Here is a 15,603-nt window from a genome sequence, read left to right as displayed (position 1 = left end):
AGCATTATTGCAAAGCTCCAGAACACTACCTCATCTCTAATCCTTGACAGCAAGGGTTTCTGTGCTTGGGCTTTCTTAGTTCAACTACCCTCTTCTTGCAGTGTTGTCTAGCTAAAACTGTAACTGAACACCTCGTTGTGGTTTTACCATTTAATCAGTGCACTCCTGTTCAATTTAGCGTAGAGTCCCTGTGTATTCAGATAAATAGTAGAAGAGAATTTGGTTGGGGAGAACAGGAACTTGTATGACAGTTTATGTAGTTTGTCAAAATATCTGTGTGTATGGCAATAAATCTTTGTAGCTAATTCTCTCAATTCATTATGCCTAGGTACTGCAAGGGTCTCACTACAGGGGATGATTCTACGAGTTTGCAGCAATTCTTAAGCATAGTCGGGTGAGTTAAGGTTGAACCTCTGTCCTTAACTCGGAATTTTCTTGCTTTTATGGGTTTTAAGTTATTCCAATTACACATTAATATTAAATACATACAGGATCAACTTTTCAGAAGTAATGACTGAATTTTTTTACTTTTTTTTTAAATTTATACCCTCTGTTTTTTCAAGACCCAACTTAACATACTCCTGGGAGCTGGACTTCTAAAAGAAGTTGAACATGTGTTCTGTGCAAATCTCAAAGCTCCTTGAAAGAAAATTAAAGTTGGTCCTTAGAGTGTGTAGTCACTTTGAACTCTGGTTCTGGCTATAAGATGGCCACCATTTAAAATAAAATAAAGTAAAACTTTAAAAAATTGTTCCCAGATAAGTATTGACTGCCTTGTATTATTCATACGAATAATGAGAAGTTGATGTTAACTTCAACGCAAATTCAGTAAAATGAAAAATATAGATTAGCATCTAAAATGCCAGTTTCTTTCTAAGCAATTACATGACTCTGATCCTCTCATGAAGAACTTTATTATAGCAGGCTAGGTTCAGAAGCATGTGCATGTGTGTTTGTACACCTGAGTCACCATTTTCCTAAATAATGGTATTTTATCTTGCTTTAAGATAATCTAGCACAGCTTCTTCTGTTTTGCTTTGTCTTTTTTTTTAAAGAGCGCAGTCAGAAAAGTTACTGCAGCTGGGCCTAAATACTTTTAGGAATCCCAGGATGTATTCATTATATGTAAATGTATTAAAGTAGTTGTTAGAGGTACAACTTAAAACCTACAAATGCAAGAGCTCCGGCTGAAACTGTCCCTTAACTTGCCCGTTGTGCTTAAGTATTGCAGCACATTGCCGACTCTTGTGAGACTTCTCTGCAGTCCCTAGGCATAATGAGCTAAGGAGAGCATTTAGCTTTAAAGAACCACCTGTAGAGAGATAAATGTAAGTTGCAAAATCATGTGTATCTTACCCTGCTGTATCTCTTTCAGCCTAATTTATTTGGCTGTCACAAATTTAGTTATTTTAATTTCAGTTTTGTTGCTATGTTGACAGAAAATGAGATGGGATTTTAAAAATTGATCCCACTGTATCAGTTACAAATACCTGATCCACTGTGCTTACCCTTTCCCCCATATAATAATATCTCTTACCTTACAATTGTTTGGTAAACTACTGTTGCACAGATTAAAATATCTGAATTATATAAAACATAAACAAGGAACAAACATTTTGAACATTAACTTCTTAATTTCTTCTTTCAAAAGGATTTTTGGACCCTGAAAAGAAACTATTTTCTCATCGGATATTGTCAAGGGATGAATGCATTGATCCATTTTCTAAAACTGGGAATCTTAGGTATGTATATGGATCTTACGCATTAAACAAAACAGGACAACAAAGACACAGACTATACTAAATAAAAATTACTCCCTCTGTACTTAACGTGCTTATAGTCCTTCTTTATCTGCCTCTTGAATATCGACACTGTCTCAGTAGAACTGAGATGTGAGGCTTTGCAGCATTTCACGTACTTTATGTGTTCTGGGTACTAGAACAGTAAGAATGTGAAACAATGGCATCATGTTTTCACTTACACTTCTTATTCTTTTAATAACCATATTTCCACTTTATGGCTTGTGATCTTGTATAATTTTGTATGTTGTGTGTTTTTTAATTAAACCAAAATCCTCAGTTTGAGGTTAATTCATATTTGAATATCTGTTACTCTGGCTTTCAGACGTGCTATACATCTAGCAGCTTCTGTTCTCTAGTGTTTCTTGAAATTAGCTTGTTTAGAGCCTTGTACTCATATTCTAGTCTAAATTGAGGTTCCGATCTTTTTCAGAGTATAAAGCCAAGATTTTTTCTGAAAGACAGATATGTTTAGTATTTCATAAAGCTAGACTAAAATTATTGCCCCTTCCCATCTGACCATAGCAAATAAGAAGCTTTTTTCTTCTCTTGCTGTTTTCATATGCATGTATACATCTTAAGTACTCTACCTCCTCCTCCTAGGTGATACAAGTATTAGTACTTTTTGCTTCCTTTGTCTTGGATTGAATGAGTCTACTCTTTAAAAACTGTTCTTGTGTCTTTTTCCTATATAGATACTGTATTGACCATGTGATAGTTGGCTTTGGCCTGTTTGTCGACATAAACTGTGAAAACTAGACTGAAATGTAATGTTTTTGTTCTTGCAGAGGTTTGCTGGTTCCTGCTTCTAGCCTTTGGGATGGAGATTTTAAAATCTCTAATCTTTAATTTAGCTGTTTCCTCTTTTATTAGCTTTAATTAGTTCAAATATTGTATTTTGAATGCTGTAATTTTAATATCGCTGGGGTTTTTTTGTAAGTTCATATATAAGCATGTCCTGCAGACATGCTCGTAATAAAGCAGAACATCAACAGAAACTACTTTCATCGATAGTATTAATCTCTAAAACTGGATTCATTTTATAAACTGTTTTGTCTCTTAGAGATCTCTTCCCATGTGGTGATTCCATGGTTTGCATCATTGATGACAGAGAGGATGTTTGGAAGTTTGCACCCAATTTGATAACTGTGAAGAAATATGTATACTTTCAGGGGATAGGAGATATTAATGCACCTCCTGGATCAAGAGAAATTCAGATGAAGAAGAAAGGTAATTTTATCGTTTTTAAAGCACTTTTACGACTTATTCCACTTTTCAAATGTGATTGATGTAAGTTATTGTGGTGGTCTTACCAGTATTGTTGTTGTGCTCAGATGAGCAATCCTAGACTACTGTAGTTGACAGAGTGCTCCTGCAACACAAATGCAAATAGCTTAGTAAAACTGGCCTTATTCTTGTTGATAGCTTTCCTTTTGGTGGGCGACTGCAGCAAAAGAGGAATACTAGTAATAGTATTTTGGCTGTTATGGCTGAAGAGCTGATTTGGTAATACACCAAATTGTTGAAGAACATATAGAGGAGGACAGTTTCTGTGGTCCACTCTCCATGTAAAACAAGACAGTTCTTTCTTTTCTGTAGGTTTCTCCTTTTTGATCCCCTTCCCTACCCCACTTTGGAACAATGGTTAATAAACTCTGGTCTCAGCATACTGCTGAAAATGAACGTTTTGATCTCTGTTTATCTCCCTGCCTAAATCATGCTAATAAAATTAGCATGGGATTTTTAGCATCTACTGAATGTGGTGTTCTGGTGTTTGACGTGAGAACCTTATGTTCAGCAGGCTCAGCAGTGTAATACTAATAGTGGATTTAGAAGGTGTACATCACTATGTTAGTATTGATTTGGGGACAAAACATATTTGAAAGACAGTGTTGAAGAAAGAATTACAGGGCTTTTTCCAGTTTAGCCAAGGAGTTTTTTAAATTTAATATGTGACATCATTCTTTTTTTTTTCTTGTTGAACTAGGGATGTCCAATATAGAAACAATAATAATGTACTCAAACTGAATCAGACCACTATGGTGTTGGGACCTCTAAGCTTGTCTGGTGTTGTTACTTGTGGGGCAGGGACACACACACAAAAGAGACAAAGTAGGGTGACTTCATCTAGTGTTCCTGATCAATGCCTGTGCTCAATCTTCTGGATGTCTACAGTTTCTTTAATTGTCTCTCTTCTTCTGCAGGCATCTGAAGATACATCCTAAAACTATTTTTCTGCTTTTGAGTCTATTAGCCTTTCAGCAGAGGTGACACTAGCATTCCAGCAGAGTCTCATATTAACCTCAAACACCATCTTTATATTGCTAAAACGTGTATATCTTTTCAACTATAAATACAGTTATTTTGATTATGAAAAACAGGAAATACATGAAAACTATGGAAGTTTATAAAGGAAGTTCTTGTAGATGTAGTTCTGGATTGGGACCTTCTGAACTGAATTCTATCCTTTTTTTTTTTCTCTGCTGTAGTTTCACTGCCCTGAGGTGTAATCATAAAACTCATGCTAGAAGATAAATCCTTTTACGTTTGCGTGGTTAAAAAATAATTACTTATGAACTGTGTGATTTTAAAAAAAAAGCGCTCCTTACACAACTTCTTCACAAAAGTAAAGTTTGTTAGGCAGTTCTTTCTAGTAACCATTGACACCTAAAGTATCATAACAACTTGGAAAAGCCTAGCTGCCACTTCTAAACATAGTGAAGTCTAACTGCATGTGTAAACCATGTGTTTAAGGAAAAAGAAAATGAAATTTTGATTAAGCTTAGAAAAAAAAAAAAAACCTGAGAAAATATGTATATGTTTTATTTCTTTTTCTGTGTCTTAGTAAACCACTCTACAAAACCAGAGGCACTGGATTCAGCAGTGACATTAGGAAAGGATGCTGAAGAAATAAAGAACGTTACATGTGTAGAAGAACAAAGCAATGGTCTCAAGAAAGCTACAAAGGACACTTGCACTGCGAATGGAAGTACTTCTGTAAGCAGTGAAACATCTGACTGGGATATGAACTCTTGTGATAAAGTTAATACCCAGGACTCCTTAAATGATAGCACTGATCACAAAATGGACAGTGAGGTCACTAATGATTTGACAAATACAAAAGAATCTCAGATTTTTTCAGAGCAAGTTGATAGAACAGTAGAGAAGCAGGAAAACCAAGACAAGACAACAAATGACTTGGACTTTGAACTGTCTAGTGACAGTGAAAGTGACGGTGGATTGGATTCCAGAAAGTCATCCACTTCTGTATCAGATAGTGAGAATGAGGAAAAGAGAAGCTGGAAGAAATCCAAACAACCTCTGCAGGATGAAAATTTGCAGAAGGGGAGTTGCACTGACGTGAGTGAGAAACAGGATGGTCTGGTGAACCATTCTGGGGACATGCAATCTCTACCTAGTGAAAATATTCACGACAAAACTGATCTTGAAGCACAAGAAGAAAGTGAACAGGAAAGCCTTTGTGATTTAGGAAATGGGTGTGCAGACAAGAAGGAGGCTGAAACAGAGTCTCAGAATAGTGAACAGTCTGGAATTACAATGGGTGAGTCCTTAGACCAGAGTATGGAGGAAGAAGAGGAGGAGGATGATACAGATGACGATGACCATTTAATATACCTCGAAGAGATCCTTGTGCGGGTTCACACTGATTATTACACAAAGTATGATAAATACCTGAAAAAAGAAATTGAGGAAATTCCAGACATCAGAAAAATAGTGCCAGAACTGAAAAGTAAAGTGTTGGCGGATGTAACCATAATATTTAGTGGACTCTACCCAACAAATTTCCCCATTGAGAAAACACGGGAACACTATCATGCCACAGCACTTGGAGCCAAAATTGTGAAGAATCTAGTACTGAGTGCTGATGATCCTGACAAAGCAACACATCTCATTGCGGCAAGGACAGGTAGGTATATGAGAGTCGAGTTTTCAATCAGCTTTTTTCCTGTTACAGTTCATTCATCCATTGAGATGTTTTTTGTATAACCTGCAGGCTTAATGTAACTGAGACTAGAATTGAAATTAAAGGGAAGATTCTTACTAAAACAATTTAGACGTCTTTTTTTAAAGCTTTTTTGCTGCTTTTTGATGAAGCATGGGTTTTAATTGTTAAAAGGAGGACCTCGCTAAATAACCTCTGATGTAATTTGTCATGTGTCACTTCTTGGTTAAGAGTTGGTGACACTGAGTCTTTGATAGTCTAAGATGTTTAATAGAAACTTTGTAACATTTGTGTCAGAGAAAAGTTTATAGTGCTCTTGCTATAAAGTTACAGCAATGCTTATGTTCTTGGTTTCTCAGATTTCACCTCTCATGGTTCAGTTTCACTTTGTATGGAATTCAAACAAATTATCTTAAAGAGACTGGAATCTGATGGTACCCTGTCACTGTGCGTAGCCTGTGTATCTTTATCACAGGAGATGTAAGAGCTTAGCCTAACTGTTTATGCATCTTTCACAAAGCTACCTGTTTTTACATAGCTCTAATGGATAGGAATGTACCATTGGTTAGGTGCCACAGAGGCGCTGACAGGCCACCACTAGATTCTAGTACTAATTTTTTGTGTGTACGCTGACCCTTGGTTCCCTCATTCTTGGCCTTTTGAAGTTGCATGGAGTCTAAATATCTGATAATCAAACCCATGAAATCTAAAAGTAGCACTGCATGTTTTAGATCATCTAAAACTTCTAGGTAGTTTTAGGACATCTTTAGATGTCATAAGTAAAGAAATACACATCTGCCACCTATTGGATTATTTTTTGACTTGTTCATGCAAGCTTTCAGCACACCAGAAACAGCTTTGTTTCATCAGCTTGTATTATAAAAGAATGGAGTATATTTTCACTGGCTGTAATATAGATGTGCATACTTTTCTCAAAGTGTGTGTCTTAAGAAATGTAACAAGATATTTCTTATACAGCTGACCAAGAATCATTTTTTGCTGTTGAGGAGGCAGTGATTAAAAAAATTCCAATGTTTAGTGACTAAAAGGAGAATGTTGCAGTTCCTTAATTTCCATCCCTTTAAATATGAGTAGCATTAAAAATCTATGCGTTACAACCAGCCAATTTATCAGTATATTGTGATATGCAAATTGGCTATTTTTTTTGTATTGGCATAAATTACAATAAGGCTGTAGATTTGCTAGGCTAGGGTAAACTTACCTCACTTCCCAGTTATCTTAATGTACAGTTCTAGTGACAAAAAGCACAGATAGATTTTTAATTAAAAAGTTGGTTAAGGCCAACTGTAGTAAGCAGGGACTGCAGTATTGACCTAGGCAAGTAGCATCAGAATAAAACCAGTACCAATGGACCTGCAGTGAAGTAGCAAGTTTGTATTAATTGTCCCGGTGTACATATGCATTTAAGTAGTAAAAACAACCTAAAAACTAGAAGAGGCTGAAATTAGTATCATTGAGGTTATGTGGAATTCTAATTTGTGAAGATGTGATAGTTAAAATAGTGAATGGGAAGTGTTAAAATCAGTGAATGCATTGGTTTGGGACTCTCTAGTTTTACTACAGTTGCTGAACAGCTCTTTTAGAACTGCAGGAATAGTAAAGCTTTTATCGGCAAAGAATTACACAAGGTTGTCATACTTTATTGGAGATATAATAGCTGTCAGTATAACTTTCATGTTTTTCCAATTTCAACTCCAAAAATGCTTCATTTCAAAGTTGCTTTGTCTAACTTGCACTAGATGGCTTCTGAATGTAGCACATTGGATGCAACTATTGTGTGATGTGGTAAAAGTGATAGGATAAATGTAAATGAGACCCAAAAATACACATGTTCTGGAGGAAAAAATGTTGAATAATGTCATGTTAAGGTACACAACATGTGATAAGCAGTTGAAGCTTTGGTTTTTTGCTTGGTTTTGGAATGTACAGTTTGAGGGGGGTTGTATGTTTACATAGTTACATATGCACATTCTTATGTTCTATGTTTATAAGCAAATTCTTCACTACCTTCACATTCTTAGTGAATCATCCACTAATGTAGATCTTAATATGAAAGACTATTTTAACTTTAGGTTGATTACATCACAATAGTGTGCTTTTACTGTATTTAAGTTGAGTTTATTAGCACATTTTAAATTAATTTTGAGTGTTCTTTTGAAAAGTAAATAAATTTCAAGGTGGTTCATATTTTTCATTCTTTTTGTCATGACCTAGACTCTCCTTCAAAATAGTCATGTAATGTTGGTGTTGCACTTGATACATAAAATACATTCAAATATTGCCTGCTAATTAGAACAAGAAATCACAAGAATAATACTATTCCTGAATTGCTGAGGTGAAAATCTTTATTGTCAGTATGTAGAAGCTGACCCCTGCTTTTAGTAAGAAAAGGATTTCACTAACTCTAAAAAGAGATAACTTAGCAGTCTTTTCTGCCTAACAAGCAAACTGTCATCTTTCATCATCACTTAGTAATTATTTCTGTAACATTGGCAGTGAAATAGGGGGATTTAGAGTGAAAAAACTATATTCTCCAATAACCTTTTTTTGTTAGATTCTCATGGATTGCTTGTGGTTCTGGTTTTGTGATGGGTTTTTGTTTCTTCAACTGAAGACTGTATTTTCTCACCTCACCTCTGGTTAGATGGGGGAGTAGTTATGCTGCATCATCCTAATTTCATGAGGGAAACTCTGAAGTTTAATTAGAGATTTTAAGGATATAAATTGTGTCCTGTCACAGCTGGATTTGTGATAATTCAGCTGTCAACGTGATTTTCATACTGATTCTCTTGTGGTTAGAAATTAGAAGGCAAATTCTGCAAGTCTGTTACTGCAGGTAAGGCATACAGATGTTGCATCTCTGACTCCTATGGCAAATATCTGAAGCACTGCTTGATATCTAATTGCTGGTGAAAGGGGGAAATCAAAAGTATGTCCCTTCTTGAATTTTGTTCAGAAATCAATGACCTGAGACTGGACAATGTTGTTCTACTTCTTTTTTCTTTTTTTTTTTTCCTTTTTTAATGAATTTGTTAAAAGGTACCTGTCAGTTCAGTGTTTCTGTAACAACAGCAGACTTAGAACTCAGACAGGCAAGTTAACTTACGTGTTTACTTTGCATTAGCTCAGCTGTAGTAAATGGCATATATTTTGTCTGCAACAGTGGTAGGAGTAAATACTGCTTGCTTTTGAGTTTTGAAGACAGAGGAAGAAGTGTGAAACAGAGTACCCCCTAGGGCTTGGAGTGATGGGTTTTCCCCCTGCAAAGTGACCACATCATAGCTTGGAGTATGGAATGAACAGCTAGCAAGTACCATTTTAGATTGTATTTACAGCATCCTTTCCAGTCTATTGCAGTAAATAATTTAAATTTCTTTTATTCTTTGTATATACTTGTCTCTTTCTCTGCAAGTAGGCAGCTTGTTTCTCTGCAGACATAGATGCTCTGAATTCTGAAAATAAATAAATCCTTATTCTTGGAGAAAATTGGGGTTTTTTTCATTACATAGGGAGGAAAATACTATGTACCTGAATTACTGTAAAACACAAGGATCTTTGTATCATCTAATCAGCTTTCATAAATATGAGTGACTGAGAAAAGGCTACCCTGTAGTCCTTTCCACTTACCTACAGGCTGCATAAATCTTCAGGTTTTGAAACATCTGCTGTTTGCTTTAAGCAAATGTAAACTGCACTGGATGATGAGTTGTTATAGCTGTGTACACACTTGGCTAAGCAGTTACCACACTGCTTCACAGACCTTGTTATGTTCCTTCCTGAAGAGACGAATGATACTGCAGTTGATTTTTGTATTGAGTTTTTGCTGGTGGAGCAGATAAAGCTGTTCAGGTCACTTAAAAATTATTCTAGTGGGGTAGAAGCAGAAATATGTCTGTTTAGACCCTGAATTTTTCTTTTCTTTTTCAAAATATATTTAATTCTGTGTCTCTTCCTATACTTTGAAAGCTATATGGGAATAATTTCCTTACTTTTGGTGGCTTAGCCTATGTCAAGTTTTGCTTAATATCATTAAATATCAGGTTGCTTAAAATACCAATTGTACTATGAACTATGGCTCCTTTTATTCATCCTCATCTACCTACTTAAAAAATGCTTACTCCTGAGTCTGACTTTGAGGTATTGCGAGAGAAGAGAAAGCTGCCAGCTGATAGTCATGTTAGCCTGTCCTATGACTTTGTGTGAGATCTTCACCAGACATAGCTATGATGTGTCCACAGGTTTTTTTCCTAAAGAATATTTTCAAGGGCTGTGTCTTTAAAGAAAATCCAGTTAAGCACTGCTCTGAACTCGGGTACTGACCAGGTAAGCCTGTTGCGTTTGCTGGTAAAGCACAGCGTGGTGCTAAAGCTGAATTCTAGACATAGCCTCTGAACAGCCCATCTATCGCCATTTCATAATCACTTAATTCTTGTAGTCCAGAACACTGAGGTCTGTATGACTTGGTTTAGATTAATGTTGTTGAAGAGCTTCAGGTTTTTATCATAAATCAAGATTTATATGTAGAAATCATCTGAAGAGAAATAAACTTTTAACAACCAGATTTTCCAAGCCATGTCTGGCAACCTGGTTACAAACTGCCATGAGTATATGTTGACTTCGGTGTGTTGGAATCAGGAGTGTTTTGAGAGTGATTCTGGTGGTTACTCCACTTCAGTTTGTCCTGGCAAGCCTCAAGCACTCACACTGGGTTCCTCGTGGGTGAGATTGAATTGGAGGGCACAGCCAGCTGAGCACTGACGGGCATTCAGCTCACAGGACCAGGCAGAACTAATCCAAAGCAAAACTCCCTGAAATGCTAATGGGGTGGGCATCACTCCTCCAGCATGCTTTTGCCCTGCATGTCTCCCTGTTGGGCTGCACTGTGTGGTAATGTGAACGTAGCCAAATATGCAGTATAACACTTCTTCTTAGTCTTCGTAAACATACAGCTTAGGTCTCATTTATCTATGTTGCTTAAGTTCCTAGTGTGCTCCGTACTTTGGATGAGACAAAACAAACTGCTGTAGTGAAACTGTATGTCCTGGAGAACATTTATGTTGTAAAGTTTATTGTTGCATTATTGATTTTGGTCACTTTTTTTAGCAATGAATTGTCAAGATTAATAGGAGGCTTTTTTGTGTTTTCAACCTTTGTTTGCAAGTTCAAAAGAGTTGATGAGTCCCTTCCCCAGGTTTGAAAATAACCTTTTCCCAATATTATATGCTTCAGGCTGTATCCATCAGAGGATGTGATGAATTTGGCCCCTAGCTGTTTCATGTGGAAAGGCTTGTGTGCTTTTTTAACTTCTTGGAACAATTTTAGACTAGAATTTGAAGTAGGGAGAGGTGATTAGAGAATAATGCAAAAAAGTAGTCCAGAAAAACAGTTTTTCTCTAAGTGATTTTTAGCCCAGCTGGATGATTCAGAAGTACTATTGCTTGGATGGATTAAATTTCTTTCTTCTGTTTCTTAATAAGCATACCTTCAAAAGGGAAAGTTACACTGGGGAAAGGGAGAGAAAGCAGGGATATCAAGTATTGCAGTGCAGTTTCTCCTACCCGGTTAAATTTGGTGTTCCATCACATCTTGCTCTAAGAACATCATATGTGTGAAATCTTGATTTGTGAAGATGTCAGCTAGAAATAGAAGGCAGCCCCTGAGATGACACAGTTGTATTACCTCATGCAATTTTCAGTATGCTGGAGCATGCAATAGGCAGCTGCGCTTTAGAAACAGGGAGGAAGCAAAAAGCCTTGGTGTGGTGGGGGTGAGAAAGGTAAAGCTTTCGACCCTTAGGGAGGGGGTGGTTACACATTGGTCTTCGTGTTGCCAACTTCAATTTTATGTTAATGGCTTACACCTTTCGGAGCTATTGTTTCAGAACCACAGGAGTTTCATAAAAAAAATGTCATTTTGGCTTTTGTGTTTAAGGCTTCCATTGCAATCCTGTTGACTAGAAGAACAACTTAGCTCCTCAGTGTACATCTGGTATGAAACGATCAGATACACATGAATGCAGAATGTGTATGTTTGTGGAACGGGCAGCAAGATGAAGCACCTGACAAATCATCAATGCAGAAACATCAGTTTTAAAAATAGTTGGAGAAAGCCATCTTTTCACATAACTTCACAGATTTAACATGAGGTGAAGGTACAGTTTTATGGTTTTGTTCAGGTTCCCCTGATGAAGTCCAAAAGGAGCAGCAATATCTTTAGTTGCGTGACTGGATGTACTACAGTGTCAGATAAGCTTTTCTTCAGGGTATTATCAGCACAGTCTGTCTATCCAATAGCACCACCAATGCTGGTTAACTGTTCTGTATGCTTACTAGTGAAATCACATACTATTGTATGTTGTATTCACTCAGCTCCAGAGTTACGTGCAGGACAGTATTGCTAGTCATGTCTGATATTTGATTCAGTATCTAATACCAGGCACAAGTACCTGAACTTCTACTGGACTTCTTGCTCTTGTCGCTTTTTTCCCTGAAACTCCTGTGCTTATGAACCTGATTTCAGCATCCTCTTTATACAGCTGTCTTCTTACCTCTTTGTTATTATGTTGTTGTTGCTTTTCTTCTTTATTCTCAAAAGAAAGCATTTTCCAAGCCAAGTCTTTCACCTTTTTTTAATCCTTTCCCCCCCATATCTTTTAATCTGATTCCCCTTCAGAACCTCTGCTTTCTTTCCTCTGAAACATACCCTGTGTATAAATTAAATGCAGCTTTATACTTACCTGTTTCTAACTGCAGGTATTTCTACAGTTCCTACTGAGGTTATGTAAATAATACCTCCTGTGGAAGCTCCCTCTGGTGCTGTAAACTGGCTCATTTCCAGCAACTGTTGCATGAAAGTGCTCTGGGTTGCTGATTACTTTTGTAACTGATGACTAATTGGAAAACAGATTTCTTGTATCAGGGGATGAAAGATTTGGGTGCATTGATCTCCCTTCTTAAAGAGTTTTGCTTTTTAGCCAGTTAAAACCTCTTGAAGTGCAAATGTGTGCTGGGATTAACATGGTTGGAGTTCTAAAATTCTTTTCACTGAGTCTTTGTTGGACAGTGGTTTTATTTTTATTTCATGGCAAAATTTAAGGCATTTCTAAACTGTCTGCGCTTTGGAATGGGTTTTGTCTTTACTCAGTTTTGTGTTCATGTTTATCCTGGATTCTTAAATTGATGCCTTTTTGTTGCAAAGATACTAGTGTGGAGAAAAGCTTTACGTTTAGTGTACATCTCTTAAATCTTGAGCTGTGGAATTTCTTGCATTTGCTGCTGAAAATAGAAGACATGTATTGTGCATAGAACGTTTTTTTCTTAATGTAAATCCAAGAAAAAACCATATTTGTATCTAAAGATAGAGGAAAAGGTATCTCTACTCCTGTATTCTGTTGGGTTTGGGGGAAGAAAAGTAGGGAAGCAAAAGCTTTCAGCACTTTGGTAAAGGACAAGCAGCTGAACATGAGCCAGCAGTGTGCCCAGGTGGCCAAGAAAGCCCACGGTGTCCTGGCTTTTATTAGAAATAGTGTGACCAGCAGAAGGAGGGAGGTGATAGTCCCCCTGTGCTCTGCACTGGTGAGGCCACACCTTGAGTATTGTGTCCAGTTTTGGGCACCTCAATACAAGAGAGAGATCGAGGTGCTGGAGTGAGTGCAGAGGAGGGCAACGAAGCTGCTGAAGGACCTGGAGAATAAATCCTATGAGGAGAGATTGAAGGAGCTGGGACTGTTTAGTTTGAGGAGGAGAAGACTGAGGGGAGACCTCATCACTCTCTACAACTACCTGAAAGGTAATTAGCGATAGAACAAGAGGGAATGACTTTAAACTGCAACAGGGTAAGTTTAGACTGGACATCGGGAAAAAATTTTTCACTGAAAGAGTGGTCAGACAGTGAAATAGGCTGCCCAGGGAGGTGGTGGAGTCACCATCCCTGGATGTGTTTAAGGGTCGTTTAGATGAGATGTTGGGGGATATGGTGTAGGGGAGAACTTTTAGAGTAGGGCTGATGGTTGGACTCGATGATCCCAAGGGTCTTTTCCAGCCTGAATGATTCTGTGATCTCCTGCCCTCTCTGTTCACTTAGTCTTACGAATTTACAGCAGTCTAGAAACTGAACTGTCTAACTAGTTAGGTCAGTCCTCAAGTGCATTTCAGTTGATCTCTCTACCCCAATAGAATACTAGTTCAGGTTGTACACAGGCCTTTAAGGTATTTGCTAATAACTGTTTCCTCTCATCTTCAAATGATATGGAGAAGTATGGGTATTTCAAGGCTTTCATCTTAACTGAAACAAGTAAAGTCATATTGCTAAATGACAATCTTGCAGATAAAACTCCAGGGAACTATGTTGAAACCATCAAATTAATTTACTGTTCTTGCTTCCTTCTCAGAACTTTTCTGAAATTTGATTTTTTTTTTTTTCTGGAGGCTTCATTCCTGAAGGCACATGTGTGAAAATAGACAAGGGCTCATAAATTCTAACTCTATATAAATTTTTTAAAAATTAAAAACTTTACTTAGAATTTTTTTTAGTTAGTAAGATAAACTGGACTGGAGTATTGTGTTTTTATATAAGCATCTGCAGGAAGAAACCCCAGGGTCTTCTGGCCTTCAGTTCTTGATGGCCTCCTTGCATTTTCTATTTCTAAACAAAAAATGTACCGCAATATTAAGTGTGTTTAAATGTCTTTGCACCAAGACAGAATGTAAACAAATGATGAGGTTTGATAAGCATTTTAAATAATGTGTAAATAAGATGAAAAGCTATAAATTACAGGGATGTAACAAAAGGGAAGAGTGATGGCTTTCAGCTATGAGACAGACTATCCGATTGATGAGAGTTCCTTTATCATGTTACAGCTACACCAGTATTTGTGCAGTATAGAAATACCATGTGTAAGTGTCAGGCATAGATGTATCAGGTCAGAATCCTTGGGGGTTTTTTCTAATGTTTATATATTTAATGGTTTATTGGCAGATTATACAATTTTGTGTTGTCTCTCAAGTGTTCAGTCCCTCTATAGATCTCTTTGATAAGTGCTGAAACAAGTATTACGATTGGTAAAATTAATTTTTCTAGTCAAATAGAAGAAATACATTCTGAAACATTTGGACAGTCAGCTGTTTCTGGGAACAGACTACACTTCAAGGTTAATTTCAACCTTTATGTTTTTGCTTCTTTTTGCTTACTGGTTTTGATGCTTCTTGGCAAAGATTTATAGCAACCTTACTGAATTCCTCTCTTTTTCTGGCTTCTCCAGAGGATGGAATTTGAGATCACCTGTTACTTGCACGCTGCATTGCTGATGGTTTCATGTGGACTTTGTGCTAGCCTGCCACAGTTAACTTCACATTTGTTGTTAACTTTTGGCACGAAGTAATCCATTTGTCTGCTTTGCTCCAGCTTCTGTCAAATGGACGTTGAGTGGGTGGGCTGGCTGTTAAAAGGTATCATACTGCGTCTACAGAGGACTGAGCATAAGAAAGTAGGATAAGTTAGTGTTAGGCTTTAACAGCATTGAAGAGTCACTGCTGCTTAGACTCTGATAAATAGAAATGAAGGAGACAAAATACAAAAGTGCATTTGTATTGTTTGTTCAGTTAACATGGAAATGTAGAGGTTTTCTGTATGGATTAATTTTAGTGGACTATTTCCACAGTGCTAGTGCTTCAGAAAATTACAAATACATTCATCCAGCTTGAGACTGGATCTTATTTAGAGTCTCACTTTTATCAGCTGTGATTGTTTTGTTGGACTGGGGTGGAGTGTTTGTTTTTTCTGTAAGATTGATCACAAAATGTTCTTCTTAAACCATTGTGT

The 15,603-nt window shown here is 37.0% G+C and overlaps 1 protein-coding gene across 3 annotated transcripts in view; it reads left to right on the top strand.

Moving 5' to 3' along the window:
* Nucleotides 1-15,603, top strand: part of CTDP1 (CTD phosphatase subunit 1) — a 116,438-nt gene that overhangs the window by 26,560 nt on the left and 74,275 nt on the right. For 2 of the 3 annotated variants that reach the window (XM_074870463.1, XM_074870483.1), the window contains exons 6-8: nucleotides 1,652-1,742; nucleotides 2,863-3,029; nucleotides 4,645-5,727. In XM_074870463.1, coding sequence (XP_074726564.1) covers nucleotides 1,652-1,742; nucleotides 2,863-3,029; nucleotides 4,645-5,727 — 1,341 coding nt within the window. The remainder of the gene's footprint in view (nucleotides 1-1,651; nucleotides 1,743-2,862; nucleotides 3,030-4,644; nucleotides 5,728-15,603) is intronic. The other variant, XM_074870475.1, reaches the window with a different exon arrangement.

Source organism: Strix uralensis, chromosome 1 (genome assembly GCF_047716275.1).
Source record: "Strix uralensis isolate ZFMK-TIS-50842 chromosome 1, bStrUra1, whole genome shotgun sequence".
NCBI classification, from domain to species: Eukaryota; Metazoa; Chordata; class Aves; order Strigiformes; family Strigidae; genus Strix; species Strix uralensis.
Note: the sequence above shows the minus strand (reverse complement) of the source record. Positions and strands in the feature narration are given on the sequence as shown.